General features: G+C 28.8%; 2 protein-coding genes across 7 annotated transcripts; both read right to left on the reverse strand.

Moving 5' to 3' along the window:
* Window positions 1–1,463: 1,463 nt before the first annotated feature.
* LOC145937151 (uncharacterized) lies at window positions 1,464–8,023 on the reverse strand. Of its 6 annotated transcripts, XM_083040035.1 has the most exons (6): window positions 4,705–8,023; window positions 4,116–4,613; window positions 3,664–3,890; window positions 3,248–3,407; window positions 2,321–2,402; window positions 1,464–1,975 (listed from the first exon to the last, which is right to left on the reverse strand). In XM_083040035.1, coding segments are annotated over exons 1-6 (1,179 nt in total). In that variant the 5' UTR covers window positions 4,916–8,023; the 3' UTR covers window positions 1,464–1,974. The 6 variants fall into 6 exon arrangements, with proteins under 6 accessions (XP_082896161.1, XP_082896162.1, XP_082896160.1 ...); XM_083040036.1 differs by lacking the exons at window positions 1,464–1,975; window positions 2,321–2,402 and adding an exon at window positions 2,474–2,499 and having other exon boundaries at window positions 4,705–8,022; XM_083040034.1 differs by lacking the exons at window positions 1,464–1,975; window positions 2,321–2,402 and having other exon boundaries at window positions 2,789–3,407; window positions 4,705–4,920; window positions 7,615–8,022.
* Window positions 8,024–8,649: 626 nt separating this feature from the next.
* Window positions 8,650–9,861, reverse strand: LOC145937153 (myb/SANT-like DNA-binding domain-containing protein 3). Its single transcript, XM_083040038.1, has 4 exons — window positions 9,552–9,861; window positions 9,267–9,468; window positions 8,985–9,198; window positions 8,650–8,840 (listed from the first exon to the last, which is right to left on the reverse strand). Exons 2-4 carry the CDS (start codon window positions 9,465–9,467, stop codon window positions 8,782–8,784), a joined length of 474 nt encoding a protein of 157 aa, XP_082896164.1. The 5' UTR covers window position 9,468; window positions 9,552–9,861; the 3' UTR covers window positions 8,650–8,781.
* Between the last annotated feature and the right edge of the window lie 13,348 nt (window positions 9,862–23,209).

A 23,209-nucleotide genomic window follows, 5' to 3' on the forward strand; every position in this document is an offset into this window, starting at 1 on the left:
TAATATAATCATACCTTACGATATTAAATTAAATCTATAAATATAACAGCCTTTTCTCAGTGTTTCATAAATATTCATATATCACATATGAAAAAAAAAAAATAGAATCATGTCACAATTTAAAATTAATATTTTCTTTGTTTGAATATTGATTTTCTAAAATTTTCAGTTTAGCTTTATTAATTTCTATTTCTTGATTATTCACAATATTTTTATGTTGTGTTTCCATTTCGTTTAATTGTTTAAAATGGCATTCTTTTATCTTGGCAATATTTTCTTCATGCCTTAGTTTAACAAACGCTAACTGTTGATCTTGCCCCATTATTTGTTTTATACGTTGTATCCGTAAGTTTTCTTCTACATCTGATAAATCTTGATTTATATATTTCCTCTTTCTTTTTTGTACATCTGTAGTACTAGAATATATTGACTGTTTATATTTTTTTAAACTATGTGTATCGATAATTTTTTGATCGCTCTTATTATTTGTGAAATTATCTTTGTTTTCATTGTCTGATATTGTTATTATGTCATTTGTAGATATATTTAATTCAAACTTGCGTTTATCTGAAATGCACACAAATAAAAATTAATAAAATAAAAGTAAAAAATAATCATAAAATTGAAAATGAAAAATATATATATCTTCTACAAAAATGTAGATAGCAAATTCTTTCTTAGCTCATTTTAAAGGTCAATGTAATGAACATTGAAATTTTGATTACGGATAACAGTTTTTAAACATATTACTTATGTTTAATATATTAATTATTATTAACAATTAATAATATTAATAATAATAAATACCTTGTGAATCAATAATTTTATCACTCTCATCACTTATGAGATCTTCTTTATTGTTTGTGGGATCTAATGTATCTAAATTCTCATTAGTAGCCCTCACAGCACATCAACATTTTAATAAGGTTGCAATAATCTTAAATTGTAAGATTGTAAGATTCCACAGAGATTAATAAATGTGCCATTAACCTCCCAATAACATGTGCATGTTCGTCCAATCTTATTCCCTTAACATCCCAGAAACCTTATAGGACATGTTGTATTAACATTCATATAACATACTAAGAACCTTTTAATATTACAAATTAAAAGATTCTTAGCATGTAATATGAATATTAATACAACATGTCCTATAAGGTTTCTGGAATGTTAAGGGAATGAGATTGGACGAACATGCACATGTTATTGGGAGGTTAATGGCATATTTATTAATCTTTGTGGAATCTTACAATTTAAGATTATTGTAACCTTATTAGGATATATGAAAGATTCATTTAAAATTATAAAATTGTATATATATGTTTTATATTATTTATTATGTAATATATATAAATATATATATATATATAATTATTACATTATTAATATATATATTTTATATATATATATCATTATATAATTATATATTATATATTATATATTATTTTAATATAACATTATATATATATGTTATTATAAATGATTTTTATATAATAATAACGCAGTAGCGTAACAATTTATTTGACTGGGATGCTTCCGCAAAAATTTTTTGAGTCCCCTTGCACAAACATATAAAAAATTGCATTATATTTTTAAATAAATTTAAAGAAAAATTAAAACTAAAAAATTAAATAAAAATTTAAATAAAAATTAGAACGAAATAAAATAATACTTATTGGCCGCGTTCAACAGACTCAACAGCTCAAGTAGCAATCGAACGTGATTCTTACTTTTAGAACCAGCCAATTAGAAAATTGAAAATTGAAAAAAAAGCACCCGGAAATAACGCTACTGCGGATAATAAACTTAATAGTATAATATAAACTATATATAACTTTTACAATATATATAAAATAAACTAAATATGAGTTTTAATATGACTTAATATGAATTATATATTGCATCTTTCCATCATCAGTTCGCATTCTCTGCTTCGTCGATTGCTTCACGCTCCTGTTGCTTTTTCGCTTTTGTTCTATAAAAATTTCTCCAATTAATGTGTGTATTTTTCAAACAAATTTATCTGTGATATATTTTTTTAGAGTAATTATAAAAAGCGTTATATGTGTATTGTATTTTTTCCTTTTTATTAATTATAATTCTTAATATACTATTTTTATTATTTTTATTAATTATTATAATTTTTAATATTTGTATATATATGATTAACTATAATATTGTAATATTAATATAACAAATAAAATTCTTATTATTATTAATGAATATACATATACATGTATCTACATATATATATATATATATATATATATATATATATATATATATATATATATATACATACTCTGCTCTTTGCACTCACCACTTAGCGTGTATTAACCAACTCGATATTGACTCAGCAATCTGTGTATCATTTGATTCCGGTTTATGAATTCGTATCACTCCTATAAATAGGAAAAAAATCGATATTACTATAATGATACTAAAATATATGTATGAAAAATAAATATTTACTTACATAAATATTTTCCTACAATAATTCTTAAATAAAACGTTATATTTATATAAAAACGAAAATATCAAGATATATATTATCAGTAGTTTGCAAGAAAAAAAGCGAGTGAAAAAAAAACTTTTTGCAAACTAAGTTTCAACGAAATGGATAATAAAATTATTTTTTCGATTAATTTCAAGCAGGCTTTAATAGAATTCTAATTTGGAGTTTATATGTATACAGTTATATAAAGATATGTTGAATATTAAAAAGTCACCATATATAAGGATTTTATCCAACAAATTGTCATATATAATATAATAATGTCAAATGTTATATGTATACATATTTCCTGAACAAATATATTGAGATTTTTCATGCATTAATTATATATGTATATTTATAAAGTGTTTCATATAAGTAAATTTTTTTATACTACTATGTATTACTATCTAAACTTATTTTTGAGATTTTTATTTAACTTTTTTGTGTAAACTATGCATTGTGTGTGTGTGAATTAGTAACTCTATATAAATATGTACTAACATATATATTTCCTGAATAATTTTATATTGATATAATATTTTTACAAATATTTTTATGGAAAATTTTTATTATGTTAATATGAAAATAAATATAACTTCATTATTGAAAGCATCAAATCTGGTACTAGAAATACTCTATTCTATAAACTCAAATATTTTAAGAACAATTTGTGAATAAGGATAGTCTCGTCTATGTTTTGTTGTTTTGAATATGGCAGAATCGATTGTTTGAGTTTCATGTAATACTCACTCTTCACAATTGAGCATAATTTTAGAGCACTAAAATTTTTCTTGTTTCGTTGTCCTAAATAACTGAAAGTCTGTGCAAAATGGTCGCTTAGTAACTTTTTTAACATATTTGGGATTATATTGGACAAATTCACTCCACCCACTTGTTTCAGCGTGTTTACCTAGAGACAAGCCAGAGAAAAGAAGAAATTCGTTATTAATTTAAAATATGAAATATTATCAACTAAAATTATATATATATATATTGTTAATTAAACCTATATATATATATATATATATATATATATGATTTTAGGTTTGTGTACGTATTATGTATGTACACGTATTTTTGTGTGAGTGTATGTACATATATATATATATATATATATATATATATATATATATATGAATATGTTATATATAAAACTACATATTAACCATTTTATCTGCAAATGAGCTAGTTTTTAATAGCTGTTCTAATCGTTCTAATGCTTGCATATTTTGTAATGGAAGATCATACTCCTCATATAATATAGTATTGTCGACTGTTTCTTCCTCCCTATGCCGCATAATGTTTGATGTTTCTAGCAATATCATTCTATTTTCTAGAGCAGTCATTTTGTTAAACAACAATTGTAATTTTCTTATAACCTCTTTTTGAAATTCTAAAAATAAAAATAATTAAAAACATTAAAAAATTAAATGAATTAAAAATGCAAAATAACTAAAGTGCTTTTTTGATCGCTGTGTTGTAATTCTTTTGCTATGGTAATAAAAGATTCGTGCGCACTTACTTATTATCTCTTATTATATATAATAAATACTGATGTAATAAACTAATAATTTTGAATATACATAAATATTCTCAAAAAATTTTTAAAAATATTAACCATTTTCTGCAGTTATTAATAAGTTTTTGCTTCCGGTACACGTGATATTTTTATCTTTTTCAGTCGTTTTCGAGTTGCCATTTTCATCTGATAGATTGTCACAATATCTCCGTTCTGTTGTGTATCTATTATTTATTGTCGCTTCTTTATCTAAACTTTTATTATGTTTAGCAGAACTCATTTGGCACTCAGATTTTGAGCGTTCTATATGTGTTGATGGCGGTGAAGCTAATTGACTTGCAGAAATCTTTTTATTGTTCGTGACACAAGATTTTTTTGTAAGTTTAGGAAAGGGTGATAATTTGGTTGTTTTCTCACTAACGTCAGAATCAAATTCACACTCCTCTGACGAAGAATAAATTTTTTTAGCTCGCATATGTCTTGATTTCTTTTCTTTGACGCATCTTCTGTTTTCATCATTTTCTGTGCTTTCGTCAGCCGTCAAATCTGACATATTTTCAGCAATAAGTAGCTTCTCTTTTGCTTTTTCATATAAATCTGAAAATATAGATAGACATAAAAAGGATATTTAAAATCGACATATTTATAAATAATGTACATAATCGAATTTTTGAAAAATAAATCTAACTTGTTCTATAGAAGATTTTGAAAACATCATATTTTTTCCAGTTTGAGTTATCTTCAGGAGATAATTGTGATGCAACAGCCTTTTTTATTTTTGTTGGATCCCGAAAAGTGGGATAAGCACATTTCATTTCACTCTCGTTTAACCAACATGAAGGTACTATTGCCAGGCCATCATTAAATTCTACGACAATGTAGATTTTCGAGGTGGCCATTTCTGCTTAAAGTAGATAAGTTTTGTGAAGATAGAATCACACGTTAATATAGAAGATCAGAATAAACTAAAAATTTCATTTTTTAGAAATAAACAAACGGGACTATATAAATAATAATTATAACTATTCTTCGAACTCTATACTCGTATATATACATACTTAAACTATGCTGATTTTATAATTCATTTATATTTATAACTTATATATATTTATAAAATATATTTATAATTTTTATATTTACAAGTAAAGCGCGGATAAGAGCGTTATCGGAAATGCGAGCAACTATCCAATCGAAAACCTTCTCCGTATGGCGAGGATTCTCGATTTGAAAATTTCGCTCGTGTTTCCGGTAGCACTCTTATTTATATTATAACTATTATAGTTATATTATCTATTATTATTAGATAAATTATTTTTAAATGTATGTATTAAGGGGCATATAACAAACTGATCGCCATACGGAATTTTCCAAGCTTTTGCTGCTACATAATTTATGTCCCATGCATTTAAAGTTTGATTTTCATAATTTTCATTTACAATATTTATTTGTAAAAGTGAAGACTGAATAGGTACATCATATAAAACTTTTACATTTAATAGTTTTTTCCCAATCACAAATATAGTTTTATCTTCACACTGAATAATATTTTCTATTTCTATGTACTCTCCATTTTCTAATATGCAGCAATTATTTCTTTTATCACAGCGGATTGTATATAATAAATTACACAACATTTTATATTGACTTTTAATATTCTTAATATTGTTTTCTAAAGGGCCATCAAAATGTTTATTATCTAAATATAATTCAAAACCTCTTATTTCATAATTCAGAGTCTTTTCTTTAAATGTTTCATTTATATTTTCAATTTCACCAAATCTTTTTGAAATTTGTTGTAATGGTTTGTCTCCTTTTCTCAATAGTTTTTTAATTGTTGACATATAATTTTCAAACCTAAAGCAACTAAAGTTATCTAATATTCCAAATTTTCTTACATCTGCAACAAGATGTAGTAAATTATGTATATTGGGAGATACATGTGCTTTATCATATAATTTTGCAAAAGAATCAACAAAGTGTTTCAATAAATTTTCAGCATAATCTAAATAATAATTTTCCTTACAAAAAGTTTGATTACATAATATTGAAATAGCAATATGAAGCGTTAAAAAATTGTTATACATGTCTCTGTCTAATATATCTTTTAAAACAATAGGCCCTAAATATAAAAGAAAAGTTCTAAATTCTGTAGCTTTCCACTGTTTATAATCTTTCAGAGATCTAGGTCTTCTATTAAATTCTAATGGAACTGTTGATCTTATATTTTTGAGTAATCGAGAAACTCGTTCACAGAAGGTATTAGCTATTCTTTTTGGAAATACATGTTTCAACCATAAACTTATTAATTTTCGCATCACCCCTAAACATACTAAATGCATATAATCAAGTGGCACACAAGAAACTAATCCAAAATTGTTTATTTCCTTTAATATACATTCTCCTTGCTGATATTCTCCCATGTATTTATTATCTGCCAGTTCTGAATCAGTACGTAAGCTATTTTTATTTATTCCAGGAAAACATACACGTCCATGCCATTCACCTCTTATGATACATTTTGTACAGCTAGAGAACCCTGTATGACTTTTTACTGAAAGAACAAATGATTTTGCTGGTGTATCGCAAATCAATGCACTTAAATTTACTTTGACTGTTATTTCATTGACACTAATTCCTGTTATTATTAATGGCTTTATATCTGATACAAATCTTTTTAAAAATTCATTGGGATCTTTTGGTTTTGTATATCCATAATACAGTCCTGCAATATATACTTTACCACACAGATTTTCCGATACAAGAATAGGCCAAAAACAACCGTTTGAAGACCGAGATATAGTCATGCCATCAATATTTATTAATAAATCCAGTACAGAAATTTTTTTACCACTTTTTCTTATATCCATTATCATTTTTTCCACAATACTTTTAATATCAAAGTGACAATATTGACCATTGCCCATTTCAATAACCTCAGTAATATTTCTAGGAGTTTGTAAAAGAGTTCTAGAGTCCTTTGGAAATTTTGTATTTGTATAAGAATTTAAAATTTCTAACAGTGGTGTCAGCGCAGAGTGTGTGATTCCATATTTTATTGCCCATGCAGCTACAGATTGTTTGAAATTTTTATTTTTATTTAAAGACTCATCACTCATAGTTTCAGAATAAAAATTATTATCTGTGCTTATTGCTTCTAAGGACTCATGTAAATGTTCAATTAAATTTGATTGCGATATGTTGTCATTTACATTGTCTTCATTTGGTGATATAAAAGTAACTTCATCATCTATATTTCTCATATTTGCAGTATTTTCTTTATTACATTCTATATCTGTATTCATTGAACTATTGCAAGGCAAAGTTTGTGCCTGTAATAATAAACTTCTACTAAAAGAATACGAATCTGCCTCAATTTTAGCTAAACGCCTAAGATGACCCTTAGAATATATTTTATATTTATGTATTCTATTCATTATAAATATTTATAATAAAATAAACTATTTATAATAAATAAATAATTATAATAAATATTATATTGCTATTATAGATACCGAAAGCACGATAATCTAACTTAACTTAACCTCTTAATATACATAAATCTATATAGTTAAATATTTATACAATTTTTATTTATTACCCAGTTTTTAGTATGATGATTGAAGAGATGCACAGATGAGTTGAACCGATGCACACACTCAAAATAATGCACAAAATACGAAGTATTCTTTTCCTCAAAACGTGGCTTTGTCCGATTATAAATAAAATCGTCACATTAGGTTGCGTTCGGAAACGTCACTGAGTGCAATCCCTCTCTTTCTATATCATTTCTCTCTCAGTGATATAGAAAGAGAGGGAATGCACTCGGGTGACGTTTCCGAACGCAGCCTAGAAAGAAAGGAAAGTAGTTCAGTGGCTATAATTGGCGCGCTCAATAAATTAATTGGCGCGCAATTTGAATAACAAAGTTAAAACAAAATAAATATTTTTGCAAATAAATATAAAATAATTATAAATATGACACTTATAAAATATTGAAAATTTATCAAACATAAATAATACGAAGAAATACTTATTTTATAATATATTATAATAAAATATTTTATAATATATTATTTTTATAATTAAATTTAATTAAATTTTTTAATAAATAAATAATTTTGAAAATATGAAAATGTGCAAACATCAAATTTAATTAATATTTTAAAAGATATTTTATAGTTTTATATTACGTATTTTTAGTATACCCGAAAAATGAGATAATTGCGTGAAGATTACTGAAATATTGAAATAAAGTTCCATTAATCTTCCGACAACATTATAATGTAAGATTATATTGTAAGGTTAGTAGTATATACCAACAACCTTACAATATAATCTTACATTATAATATTGTCAAAAGATTAATGAAATCTTGTTTCAATATTTCAGTAATCTTACGTGCAATCATCTCATTTTTATAATTGCGTGTAAGATTACTGAAATATTGTAATAAGGTTCCATTAATCTTCCGATAATATTATAACGTAAGATTATATTGTAAGGTTGTTGGTATATACTACTAACCTTACAATATAATCTTACATTATAATATTGTCAAAAGATTAATGAAATCTTGTTTCAATATTTCAGTAATCTTCACGCAATTATCTCATTTTCATAATTGCGTGTAAGATTACTGAAATATTGAAATAAAGTTCCATTAATCTTCCGATAATATTATAACGTAAGATTATATTGTAAGGTTAGTGGTATATACCAGTAACATTGATTATTAAATATGTAAGGTTGTAACCTCCCTATAATCTTACTGCAATGTTCGGTGCTGTGAGGGAGATATTATGTTAAATGTAGACTCGCGCATATCTGAAATAGATAGAAGTTGATAAAATAGATAATAAAACATTAATATCAGAAAAAATTTAATATATTTATATTGCAAAAAATTCAGAGGTTAGGTTAGGTTAGGTTAAGTGTTTAGGTTACAATAATAGTTAATTGTAGATATACCTTCAATCTCTGTTTCAGACATATTTGATGTAAATAGCACAGGTGCATTTTCCATCAGATGTGGTGCTATATTAAGGATATCAGGATCAACATTTGCTTCAGCTTCTTCTGGTCCTCCACCAGTTGCTAGACGCGACTGTTTCTCTTTCGTTAAGGCATTTCTCTGAGACTGCTTTAAATTTGCCCACAATTTTTTTAACTGTTGCACAGTTCTCTATAATCAAAATATTGTGTAAGATAATGTATTAAAGCGTATATTATATTCTAAATTATAGTTCTTACCTCTTGAGAGATTAGCGCTGATTGATTGTATTCTTGACATATTTCACCCCATGCAATGTCTTTATCTTTTAATGTTGAACTGTCACTTTTTTTAATTTCTATTACATTTTTATATTTTTCAAGTACCTGTAAAAATAATTTTCTCTCCATTAATGAATAATGTTTATTTTTACTTGAAGTAGGCTTCTCTTTACATGACATTCTGTAAATAATATAATAATTAATAATAAAACTTATTCAATAAAATTCAAATATCATTGTTCTCTATCCATAAATATTTCAAACCTGTTTAATTCTCGAGATTTTCGATGAAGGATAAGCCTATTTTTCGATGATACTTGCACACGATAATACGCAACAGAATACAGACTACTGTAATAACAGAAATAATTGTATCTCCAATGCAATGTTCCTATTGGAGGAAATGCTGTGTTCCTATTGGAGGAATAATAGTAATATTACGGAAATAGCCGATTCGAGAATAAGCATAGTCTTGAGTACGTCTTCATCAAGTCAATCTCAAATTAAATAAGATTTACTTGAGCGTTAACTTCTTCACGAAGCTCATCTTATTTCACGACTATGAAATCTACTAATCTTAAGATGATCTGGATTGAATAAGATAGACTTGATCAAGATCCTCTTAAGTGTTAATTTGAGATTCGACTATGAATACGGGCCAAAGAGACTGAAGGTGCAAATCCAGCGAAATAGCGCGGTTCCGCAGTTTTTATTACGCAGATCTGAACTCACGATTGGTTCCGTTTTCGTTCCACGTTACGCTATTCCACTGCATTAGGGTTTGCACCCTAACGATAGCTCATTTTCTGTCGTTAATCTGCTATCAGACTATTAAATATATAGGATCTGCTCGGTCTACAAAATAAATAAATAAATAAATAAATAAATAAATAAATAAATAAATAAATAAATAAATAAATAAATAAATAAACCTTAATAACTTACGATTTGGTTTTATAATTACATATTTTATCAATCATCAAATTTTTTGGCAAATATCCCTTTAATTTGGAAAACACAAAAATTACACCATTACAAAAGTTTTCATTTTGTATTATTCGTACTATTTGAGTTTTAATGCAGTGTTCACTTTTATAACATTTATATGGTCCTAAAAAAACAAAAAAATTAATAAATATAATCAAATGCGAGGATCAATCAAATATAACCGGATTTTTAAAAAATAATAATTTATCGAATCAAAATAGAATACAAAATAAATACATAATTTTTCTACATATTTTCCCGCTACAGAAATGCATTTTTGCCAGCAGATAGGAAGTTTCGCGATTCCGTTTTCGTAGAAAGTATAGAGGAACGTGTCTGCAGCTAATTGTGTACGAATTCCTTCGCTCCCGCATCGTCCTCGAAACGCTGTCCTCTCAATGGAAATTTTCTAGACATCCGCATGAACATCCCCCATATAGTCCAGACTTATCCTCATGCGATCGTCATTTGTTTGGGCCGCTCAAAGAATTGCATTGGGAAGACAGCGCCAGCATTTCGAGAATGATGCGGTAGTGAAGGAACGAGAGAAAACCGAATCGCCAAACTCCCTATCCGTTGGCAAAAATGCATTTTTGTTGCGGGAACCTATGTAGAAAAATGATGTATTTATTTTGTATTTTTATTTTGATTGAATAAATTATTTAAAAAATCCGGTTTATATTTGACTGACCCTCGTACGTGTGGCTTGAAGCGCGGAGGAGATCAAGGAGCGAAGAAGAAAGTAGTAGGGGCTACTCCAATATTGCATCTTTATCGGACATCGTATGATCGAGAGAGAAAGCAATGTAAGACGTGATAATAGGCTAGTGGTGTCCAATATAGCTGTCTCACTCACTCGACGTTCGAATGGAGGGAGTACGAGTGAAACAGCGATACGGACACCGCGTTGTCTCTTATCGGTGTCTCGTTCGCTCCAATATCGATCCGTCGTACTTTTCTTTTTTTTTTTTCCTTTAAGAAATGTGGTGTTCCTTTAAGAAATATTTTTATGTGATTTAATTATTAATATAATAAATGCACACGGTTCGGCAATATTGGAATACCCCTTACTATTTTCTCTTTCGCTCCTTGATCTCCTCCGCATTTCAAGCCACATGTATATGCGCGCTACGTATGTGTGCGTGTGACTTTCGGTTGTCATACACGTATACATACATCTAATCGAATACCATTCCTACCGGTGCGTGTACATACATACATAGGAAACGACAATAAAATCAGCTATATATATGCAGTAAAAATTAATATCAAGAGACACGGTAGTGTCTCGCGCCTAGTTTGGGCGAAGCCGACCCCTTAGAAGCGAGGCACCGTGTATCTTTACGCGAATCGGACAGTTGAGGTAATTATAGATTTCGGATGCTCAATAACGGCTGAAGCGATCGAGTTTTTACTAGTCTTAATCGAAAGATTGAGGTCGAATTAAATAAGGAAAGTGTCTTTATTTTTGCTCTACGTTCATTATAAACGAAGATATCACGATGCAAAGTTTCAATATGAAAAATTTCTTGTACGAAACGTCCACGTCGTCATCGTTCGCAAGTCCCCAATGTGCGCATGCGCGATTCTTGTACAGTTCCAGCTTTTGGTACAAAGGCGCTAGTGCTTCGTAATGTTTACCACAGACAGATGTGTGCTTATAGGTTAAATGGTCCGGGATATATATATAACGTGTATGTGATATGTGACATGTGACATAGGTTAAGTGTGCGGTTAGCTCGTTTTTATTTATTATAAGAGAAGTCCAGCCAGAGGGTTATAATCGATAGAAGAAGAAGATGAGATTTATAAGAATCAAGTAATTATTTTATTTTATATTTCTTATAACAATATTAACAATTATATTCTTGTGAAAAAATAATAGGATGGTTACGTAACAAGAAAATAGTTATTATTATATTATTATGAAAAAAATATAGTATATCACATATAAGTAGTATTGCATATCACATGTATGTAGTATATTGCATATCACATGTATCGTTACCATTTTATTTTACTATTTCTTTCATAATAATAACTACTTTCATGCTACGCTACCATCCTACTATTTCTTTTATAAGTACATAATTATTGATGTAAAATAAGGAAGCGAATAAAAGCTAATAATAATAAATAATGTAAAGATAATAGTGCTATAAATGATATGAGCTATAATAAAGAATTTATATACATTTTTATAGCTCATAGCATTCATAACATTATTATCTTTACATTATTTATTATTATTAGCTTTTATTTGGTTCCTTATTTTACATCAATAATTATATACTTATGAAAGAAATAATAAGATGGTAGCGTAGCATGAAAGTAGTTATATTATTATGAAAGAAATAGTAAAATGGTAACGATACATGTGATATGCAATATACTACATACATGTGATATGCAATACTACTTATATGTGAGATGTACTATATTTCTTTCATAATAATTACTTTCTTGTTACGCTGCCATCCTACTATTTCTTTCATAAGTATATAATTGTTAATATATAATAAAGAAACAGTATATTTTGTATATATGTACGTACTCTAATGATTTAAATATGTTTTACATTACAGGTACAGAATGAGGACATTGTAATCTTCATAATAATAACTACTTTCATGCTACGCTACCATCCTACTATTTCTTTTATAAGTACATAATTATTGATGTTAAATTAAGAAGCGAATAAAAGCTAATAATAATAAATAACGTAAAGATGTATTTTTGATAGCTCATAGCACTCATAATAGTACTATGATTATCTATACATTATTTATTATTCACTTCCTTATTTTATATCAATAATTATATACTTATGAAAGAAATAGTAGGATGGTAGCGTAGCATGAAAGTAGTTATTATTATGAAAGAAATAGTAAAATGGTAACGTAACAAGAAAGTAGTTGCAAATATCATTATATAAATATGTATTCAAGAAAGAAATAGAAGGATCTACATTTTGCAATGTATACTACATACATGTGATATGCAATACTACTTATATGTGATGTTCTATATTTTTTTCACAATAATAACTACTTTCTTGTTACGCTGCCATCCTATGCTACTATTTCTTTCATAAGTATATAATTGTTAATATAAAATATGATTTAAATATGTTTTACATTGCAGATGCAGAATGAGGACATTGTAATCTTTTGAAATAGTACTAGAGTTGCTCAAAAAGTAATGCCCTACATTATTTTTTCAGAATATTTATTCAACAATTTATACACAATATACATGGTAATCTCAATCAACTTCTATTGCTTTATGCCAGTACGATACATTATATGTATTTACTTGCCTTTACTGTACCAACTTTTGTCCTTTCCACGTAACCATGTTTTCACATTTGAATCACGCTCTCTTCATCTTCCAAACCGTATTTCGCGAAGTGCATTTAATTAAGTGGTTCAAAAAGTTAAATATTGGAAGCTATCGCTAAACTGTGTTAAACATATAATTTAAAGATCTCTGCGAAACAAGATTGGGAAAATGATGAGGGGATGATTGAAGCTGTGATGACATGGTTACGTAGAAAAAACAAGAGTTGATACAGTAAAGGCATACATATACTTGTATCGTGCTGGTATAAGGTTATAGAAGTTGATTGAGATTATATTAAAAAATAATATATATTTAAAAAGAAGAAATATCCATGTATGTTTAAAAACATTTCAAACCTGTTTAATAAATAGTTTCTGAAAAAAATGGCATTATTTGAGCAACCCTAGTAAATCTAAATCATATAAATAAATGAATGATATCCCTATAAAAACTTACCTTTAAAAAAAAGGTAAAAAAAGGCGCCTAGTATGGGCACGCCAGTAGTGAAAAATTACCCATTGCAAACCCATGTGTAGAATCGTATGAAAAATTACTCATTGCAAACCCATGTAGAATTGTAGTATAAAAAATTACCTATTGCAAACCCATGTAGAATCATATGAAAAATTATCCTTTGCAAACCCATGTAGATCGTACTACAAAAGTAATGATATAAAAAAAATTGCGCGCCAAGTGAAAGTAGAAACTTTTGTACCAGTGGAAAATTTAAGTTGCAAACCTATACAGTCGTATAATGAACCAGTGAAAAATTTAAGTTGCAAACCCATGTAGAATAATATAAAAATTAAAAAATTATTAAAATTAATACAAATAAAAAAATTTTAATTAAAAAACTAGGCACTGCTAAATTAAACAATATGTTAAAATTAATTTTGAAATTTAGCAGTGCCTAGTTTTTTTAATTAAAATTTTTTAATTTTCCTTTCCTCGTCTGCAATCTCCCCCTGTAAGCTTCCATTTTATTTTCCTCTCCTCCCACGTTAAATCGTCCTCAATCCTTATCGCCTTCTCTCTTAACCCTTTCTTCCTCTCCATTACCTGTCTCTTCTGCTCTCTACTTCCTAACCTTACCACCATCGTTTCCGTCTCCCCCCTTTCCTTTCCTCCCACCTTTCTAGTCCACTCTATCTCAGCTTTCACTCCGATCTCCTCTAACACTTTTTTCACCTTTTCCCTCGTCTCCCCCGTTTCCCCTTCTAATCTACGAATAACAATATTGTTCCTCCTTTCCTCCCTCTCCTTCATTTCCATCTTCCTATCATTTTAGCTACCATTATCTCCTCCAATCCCCTACCCCCCTCCATCCCCCTTTCTCCCATTACTCCTCCTCCCCCTTCTATCCCCTTTCTTTTCACTTTCCATCTCCGCTACCCTCTTTTCTAAGTTTTGAATCCTTTGTCCCATCTCCTCTTTTTCCTTTTTCCACTCTTTTTCCCTTTGCCATATTTCCAGTCTCAACTTCCCTATCTCCTCACTGATCTTCTCACTAATCCTATTCGTTATTCTTTCTTCCATTCCTCTAATTAAGTTGCCTATATCCTCTTTCCTCTCCTCCTGTAATTTCTCCGTTTTTTTGTATCTCCTCAATTCCCCCTCTTCTCTGTCCTTTCTTTCCTCTCCTAACACATCCCTTTTCCTTTTGAAAAAATCCTCCATACACCCCGTGCTCCCCGTACTCCCTCTCCTTTCCCTCCCTAACTCCTCTATCCTCCTTGACCTCCCCACCTTCTTCTTTCCCGCCTCCACCGCCTCCCCCTCGTCTCCTACCTTCACTAACTCCACTACTTCCATTACCGCCTATACTTTCTTCTCGTCACCCTTCTTTTCTCCGCGTCCTACTCTCTCTTACCCCGGGCTATCTTCTCTACTCTTTATCCGTGCTCTACCGTTCCGTCTCACCCACTCGACTCTTCCTTCACCACTGCCTATATTCTATGCCTTCTCACCTTCCGCACCACCCGTCTGCACTCGCTAGTCTCTCTGCACCTTCCACGCCTCGTGTCTTTCCCTCACCTTGCGACCGACAGGCGCTCACAGCTCGAATATTCCCGTTTCAGTAGCAGAGCCGAGACCTGGATCTTCCAAGGAGTGAACCCAAGGTACCTGTAAATAAAAAGAGAGAAATGTATATAGTTAGTTATAAGTTTATTTAAAATAATAGTTATAGAGTTTAAAAGAAAAAAAAGAATTATAATTAAAATTATAATTGGAAAAGGAATAAAAAGTTAAATAAAGTTAAAATGTAAAATAATATAAATATTTAGAGTTAGATTAAAATAGACTTAAGTTTTAAAGATAGAGTTTTGAATAAAAGAATAAGTTGTTTTTATTTTGGTTAGCAAACTTTAGGTTTGATAAGATTCTAATTATAGAATGCGCAAGAGTAAAAGTTAATTGAAATAATAAGAGCGCAAGAGGAATAATTAATCTTGATTTAGTATCAAAAGGAGAAATGAATCCTATAATTATTTTGAGTTGAAACATTAATTACGATATACGCACGACAGAGCGTACGAATAGAGTTGTGTAATATAATTAATCATAACCTTTTAATAATTAGGATAAGTTCATAATATCGGAAGAAAATAGAATATATAAAAACAAAATAAAAAGAAAAGAATTAGAGAACGATCCGTATGATCAGTGCGAGGTCAATAAACGAAAGTTGACGAATCGTTATAAAACTCTAATGACATAACCTTATAAATATTTGAAACACATTCCAATCATTAATTCAGTTAGGAAATTATTTTGAATTAACGTAATGCAAAATCAATTATAAACAGGTGTTGAAAAATAAAAACACTGATTGAAAATTATTTTATAATTTAAAACAAGCAGACAGATGCTATTCATTTTTAGTTTCATTAGAATTATTAATTGACGTTATTTTTAGTTGTGAAAATCAATCACGGTATGAAGTCAATTACAAACATTAATTTATCAATATTATATTCAAGGAATGAATGATTGAAGTGTGTAAATATATAAATATGTATGTACAGTTAGTTTTAAGCATTGTAATATACGCGAAGCGTCCGCTAAGAACGCGAAAAGGGAAATGATGTGATTGGCTAGCGCGAGCGTGGTGGGGATGACTAGGTGACTACCCAGCGGCGAGCGCGGACCATAACGAGAGGCCCGACGCGCTATTGGCGCTGAACGACAGCCAGCGCGGAGGACACGGATTGGCCGGCAACCCAGTAGTGGGGAGACGTACTATAAGAAGCGGCGATCCGAAGACTCGAGAGCTTTAGACTCTCCAACTCCCGACGCGTAAGGATCGCTCGGCGATGGGGGCTTCCGCTCACACCCTCGTACCGCGTAGAAAGAACACGTTCAGACTCGTTGACGCGAACGCGACAAAACCTGTAACGAAACGTGACGTGATATAAGTGCGAGAATTGTAACCGCGTTATTACCTGCCATAGTAAAACAGCGCGAGTTAATTTAATTGAGATTCCCTGTAATAACACATAATTTCATTAAATATATATAACGTGTTAGTGACAATAAAAATCAAGTGTTCACTTACCTGTGATACTTACCCAATCCTAATCGGTTGAGTTGACCATCCTTGTGAATGGTTGTCCTGTCGATGATTCTGGATCCTACGGGCGGTGCATCGATGTCCAACGGCGACCTGAAACAGAAAAAGAAGGAAGTCTAAATCGAGGAAATAGGGAAATTGGCCCGAAGAAGGATCTTTGGCCAAAGTTGTCCATCGTTACTTTCCAAACAACCAAACCTTGGTATTTCCATTGGTTAAAATACCTGGCGACCGATGAAACTTGGCGAAAGCGTTGCAACCTGGCGACTGGTGAGTGATACGTACCACGCGTTACTCTCTAAAGACCGGTCACAACCTAACCTCCTTTACTTTCTTCCTCCTATTCTGTCCCAATTATCGCTACTCACCGCCCTCCCTTTTTCTCTTTCACTCCACTTCTGCTCTCTTATCACCCATACACTCCTCTCTTCACTCCTCTCCTTCCAACCACCTTTTTTCCGTATAACTCTGACCACAGACACCTGTCACACACTCTCACTCCGGAACCGGAAGCCATGGGGGGGAAACTCCTATATGAAAATATAAATTGTATTAGTTCATGTTAGTATATTCGCCCAGATGGCGGCTATGTCGTATTTATGACGTCACATTAGAAAATATGGCTGACTATATTTACATCAGAGCATGCGATAGTTCGCACAGATTATAAATAAGTAAAATAATTCACACACAGTGCACACTAGTAATTTCAATTAAATCTGTGGTTTCAATTATCTGTGAATAGTTTCTTCGCACTGTTATTTTTCTGCGGCGCCAAAGAAATCGAGGCGCTAGAATACATTGACGTACACAGGTATAAATACATTGCGATTATTTCACCGTAACAGTTTTACATTCGTTTGTATATTATTGTACTTAATATTACTTTTACATAGACACATGTTTTGTATTCAGGAAAGAGAAAGGATTTGATACATTTTATATATCTAATATGGCAAAAGTTGAATGGATTTGCATTGTACCAAACTGTAAATCAAATTCAAGAGTTCCTGGTCATTTTTTCCCTAAAAATGTCACATTATCGCATAAGTGGAAAGAAGCTATTAATAATAATATTATTTCAAATGTTTCATCAGAAGAATTAAGGAAATACAGAGTATGTCATCTGCATTTCTTGCCTGATGATTACATTTATTCTCGAAATCGTCGAAGATTGAAACATAACGCTGTGCCCAGTGTAAATATATATAATATAGAAACAAATATAGCAGAAACACATGATACAAATATAACTGAACTGCATTCACAAGTTGAAATACATGAAGTTTCTGACTTATTAAATGAACAATATGGAACAAGTACACAAACAAATACAAAAACCGATAATGAGTTGCAATCTAAAATTAGCAGTTCTATAAATGAAATCTCTACAAGTAATATAGAATATGTAGAAACAAATGCGTCGCAAAACATTCCAAATGACTCAATAAATGAACCAATTAATCGCGCCAGCACACCAAAAACATCAAGAAGTATACTTGCTTCTATTACCAGGCAATCCCAATTAACACCAACAGCACGAAAAATATATAAAAAAGCCGTAATGCTAGCAAAAGAAAAAAATCAGATGAAAGCACAAGTAGTACGTTACAGACAACGTTTGAAAGATGCAAAAAAATTTGCAGATACACAATTTTGCAATAAGTTTAATACTTTAACTCCAACACAACAATTATTTTTTAATATGCAATTAAAGAATATAAAGTATTCTCCTAAGATAAATTATATAGAGCTTTTTAATGAACTAAAATCTTCATTACAATCAACATGTCCAGAACAAAGTTCAATATATTTGAAAAATATATGCTTAAAATTACAATAACTTTATTTCTATTTACAGACAATAATTTTATTTTTTGGAAAATAAGATTATTGAAAAATCATTGGTAGATAATATATATAACTATTTTTTAATTACTTTATGAATGTTTTATATACAAAATCATGTATTATAAATGTAAGAATCATGTATACAAACTGAAAAAGTTAATATTATTATGTACAATTATTTAAAATAATGCATATATATTGATTGAAGCTAAAAATACTAATATTAATATTTTAAATTAATATTAATATTAATATTATATTATAAGATATTTGTAACAATACAAAAGTATCTTTTTTTTAAAATGCTACATCATATATTATGCAACTATTTTATAGCGAAGAAGATTTACACTCGACGAAAAAATTTTAGCATTATCATTATATAAACAATCTGGTTCTTGTTACAAACTGCTATTAAAATTGTTCTTACTGCCTAGTGCTAAAACTCTGAAATCTTTGTTACAAACAATCTCATTACAACCAGGAGTTAACAAATTTCTTTTTGAGCATCTACAGCAGCACGTTGCACAAATGAATAACGAACATGATAAATTATGTGTATTGATGTGGGATGAGATGTCATTAGAAGCCAATATTCAATACGATCAGTTAAATGATAAAATAATTGGCTTTGAAGATTGGGGACATAGACGTACATCTCTTATAGCAGATCATGTATTGGTATTTATGGTACGAGGAATTGTAAAAGGTTGGAAAATTCCATTGTATTATGGCTTTTGTAAAAGTCAAACAAAATCTACACAATTATTGAGATGTATAAAAGAAATGATAAAAGAATTAACCAAGACTAGCTTGAAAATTATTGCTACTGTATGTGATCAAGGAGGACCGAACATGACATGTGTTAAAAATCTTCTTCAGGATTCAAAACGCGAATGTATAAGAACAGGTCAAGAGTATCGTAAGTATAAAATACATAAAATAATTTAAAAAACATAATTAAAATATAATTAGAATTTAAATATAATTAAAATAAATAAAATAATTTTTTATTTAATATTTCAGGAGATATTATTCAACTTTTTGAACAACATATTGTACCAATATTTGATCCACCACATCTTTTAAAAGGAATCCGTAACAATTTACTATTTAAAGATTTGGAACTTGATACCACCATATTGACAGAAAACGAACGACAGTTTGCGTCGTGGCATATCATAGAAATGGCATATAAAATGGATATATATACAAACACATTAAATCGCCAAGTACCAAAATTAACAGATCAACATGTTATAAAATCAAAAATTAAAAAAATGAAAGTAAAATATGCTGCACAAGTTCTAAGTGCAAGATTATCAGCATATCTAGAATATAATAGCAAGATCAAAGGTAATTAAACTAATCTCATTATTATTAATACTTTAGATTTACTAATTTGCATATAATCAATAATTGTAACAATAACAAATAAATATAAACTGTATATAATCTAATTGCATGTAATTTATTCATTTTTTTCAGGAGGATTTATTGAATCACAGATTGGTCCATTACAAATACCCAGTAAGGCAGGATACGATACAGCAATGGCATTGGATCTTTTCAACAAAGTTTTTGATTCCGTTAATGCACATACCTTGCATCCACAAACTCCTCTACGTGTAGCAGTTACAAAAAATAATAAGCATCATACATTTTGGCCTTATGCCATTAAACGATTATCTAACATGCGATATGTCGATCCGAAAACTAAACTTCCAGTTAAATGTATTCCATCGTTAAAAAATTGGGTATTTACTTTGCGTGGTTTTCAAAAAATATGGAAAATTGTTGAAAGTAAAGAAATAAGATTTTTAAAAACAAGAAATATCAATCAGGATCCTCTAGAAAATTTTTTTGGGTTAATTCGCAGTCATGGACGCAGAAATATAAATCCGTCTTGTAGTCAATTTTGTGGATCTTATAAAACATTATTAATTAATAATTGTACTGCAAAACGATCTATAGGATCTAATTGCGAAAACATAAATAATGGCAATTTATTATTTAGTTTAAAACAGTTTGTAAAAAATGGTAGTTGTGTAACTAATATTACAGAACAAACGGAAGAAGATTTTTTAACAGAATTCTCTCAAATTAAAAATATAGAAAATACGCACAAAACATATCCACTACAAGAAAGCAATAGATCATACGTTGCTGGCTGGGTTGTAAAAAAAGTTTTGTCAATGAAAAAATTTAAAAATTGTATAACATGTAAAGAAAGTCTTTTAAGTACCGACACATCAGATAAAGAATATATACAAATAATCAATGCAGAATATGTTAAAGAAAAACCATCTCTAACGTATCCATCTATATGTTTTTTGAAGGATATATTTTTTGAAGTTGATTCTATTTTAAATGAAAATATTTCTTTAGTATGTTTTCGTAAAAATGTTTCTGTTTTATTACGTGAGCGTGTGTACGAAAAATTAAACTCAAATTTTGCTAAATGCATCGAACATAAAGAAAAATTAAAACTTGCTGTTATACAAGTTATTATTAAATTATTCCTATACACATTTTGTAAAACCGTTAACAGAATTTTATCTGATCGTGACACTCGATACGTAGCTCGCAACACTATATTTAAGCAAGCTATTGAACATTATAAAAAAAAGCAAAAAAGATGTTTAAGAAAAGTATAAATATTGTTCTTTTATTAGATAATAAGGTATGTACAGTATATACATTTAGATTTTTGACAATATCTCAATATATTTGATAGATCAAAGTTTAGGTCTACTTATGATTGTAGTATTAATTCTAAAAATTGTATTTTTTTATATTACTAAAAAAGTGCGATTGTTAACTTGATAATAATAAATGTTATTATTAAATATAAAAATAAATACAATTTAAAATGAACAATTTTTATTATTGAATTAATAACATATATAACATTGCCATTTTTCCTGCGGATAAAGTAAATTTTTATTAAAATATAATTTAATATATTTTCATTCTGTATCGATACTTTTGATCTTTTTAATAACATTAAAAACACCGATACAGAATGAATATATTAATTATATTTTATTAGTACATTATATATATATATATATATATATACATATATATATATACGGTCGGCCATATTGTATATTAGTTCGCTCATGTATATTCGCCCAGGTGGCGCTTAAAACACTATTTTAAAGCAAAGTATAGGAGTTGGTTATCTATTTTACTTATAATCTGTGCCGGAAGCCCTGAAAGTTATACGATATGCCTATCGATATATAGTCCTATATAGAAATAAAAACATTTCTTTTTTTAACGATGGATTTATTTTAACATCTAATGTGATTTGATAGTATTCAAGCCAAAAATAATTTAAAATCAATCACATCTCGAGATTAATTAATAATTAATAATATCTATATCATATAATTTAAATAGAGAAATATATAGCTTGATTAATATTCAACCTTAATTAGCAGATTAATTAGCAGATGATAATTAATTAGGCATAATTCTGACCAATTTAATTTGCATGTTTGAGTGCATTTTTACAAAAATTTAACTTCATCTTGATTATGTCGTTATTTAAGTTGTATCAGATTCATCTTGAAACAATTATTATAATTTTCAATTAATTATAGGTAAATATTAGGCGAGATGGGATTGATTTAAAATTATTTTTGGGCATGGTTGGATATTATCAAATCGTATTAGATGTTAAAATTCATTGTTAAAAAAAATGTTTTTATTTCTATATAGGACGAAAGATGGATAGGCGTATCATATAACTTGCATAACAAAATAATCAACTCGGAGTTAAATTTTTGATAAAAATGCACTCAAACATACACAAAGATAAAGTTAAATTGATTAGATTCGTCCTAAATTAATTATTACAATTAATCATCTAATTAAGACTGAATATTAATTAAGCGAGATATTTCTCTATTTAAATTGTATGATTTTTATACCTACCGATCTATTGATTTATATAGAAATAAAAACATTTTTTTGACGATTGATTAATTTTAATAATCCCAAATCAATTATCATACTTATTTGACTAATTAAGTGAGAATATTAATTAAGCGGAATGGGATTGATATGAAATTATTTTTGGGTATGGTTAAATAATATCAAATCGCATTAGGTATTAAAATTGATCCATCTTCAAAAAGAAATGTTTTTAGTTTCATATACG

The sequence above is a fragment of the Prenolepis imparis genome, unplaced genomic scaffold, assembly GCF_030444845.1.
Source record: "Prenolepis imparis isolate NDT839.2.m4 unplaced genomic scaffold, iyPreImpa1.0 SCAF_6, whole genome shotgun sequence".
Taxonomy (NCBI): domain Eukaryota; kingdom Metazoa; phylum Arthropoda; class Insecta; order Hymenoptera; family Formicidae; genus Prenolepis; species Prenolepis imparis.

What these genes read in the sequence shown, in the direction of transcription:
- LOC145937151 (XM_083040034.1), bottom strand. Translation starts at nt 4,915, where the DNA reads ATGGCCACCTCGAAAATCTACATTGTCGTAGAATTTAATGATGGCCTG. An exon ending in CAAAATCTTCTATAGAACAA is followed by an intron (nt 4,614 to 4,704) that starts GTTAGATTTATT and finishes CTATATTTTCAG; the next exon opens with ATTTATATGAAAAAGCAAAA. An exon ending in ATTAATAACTGCAGAAAATG is followed by an intron (nt 3,891 to 4,115) that starts GTTAATATTTTT and finishes TTTTATTTTTAG; the next exon opens with AATTTCAAAAAGAGGTTATA.
- LOC145937153 (XM_083040038.1), bottom strand. Translation starts at nt 9,467, where the DNA reads ATGTCATGTAAAGAGAAGCCTACTTCAAGTAAAAATAAACATTATTCA. An exon ending in CAGCGCTAATCTCTCAAGAG is followed by an intron (nt 9,199 to 9,266) that starts GTAAGAACTATA and finishes TTTTGATTATAG; the next exon opens with AGAACTGTGCAACAGTTAAA. An exon ending in GTCTGAAACAGAGATTGAAG is followed by an intron (nt 8,841 to 8,984) that starts GTATATCTACAA and finishes TATCTATTTCAG; the next exon opens with ATATGCGCGAGTCTACATTT.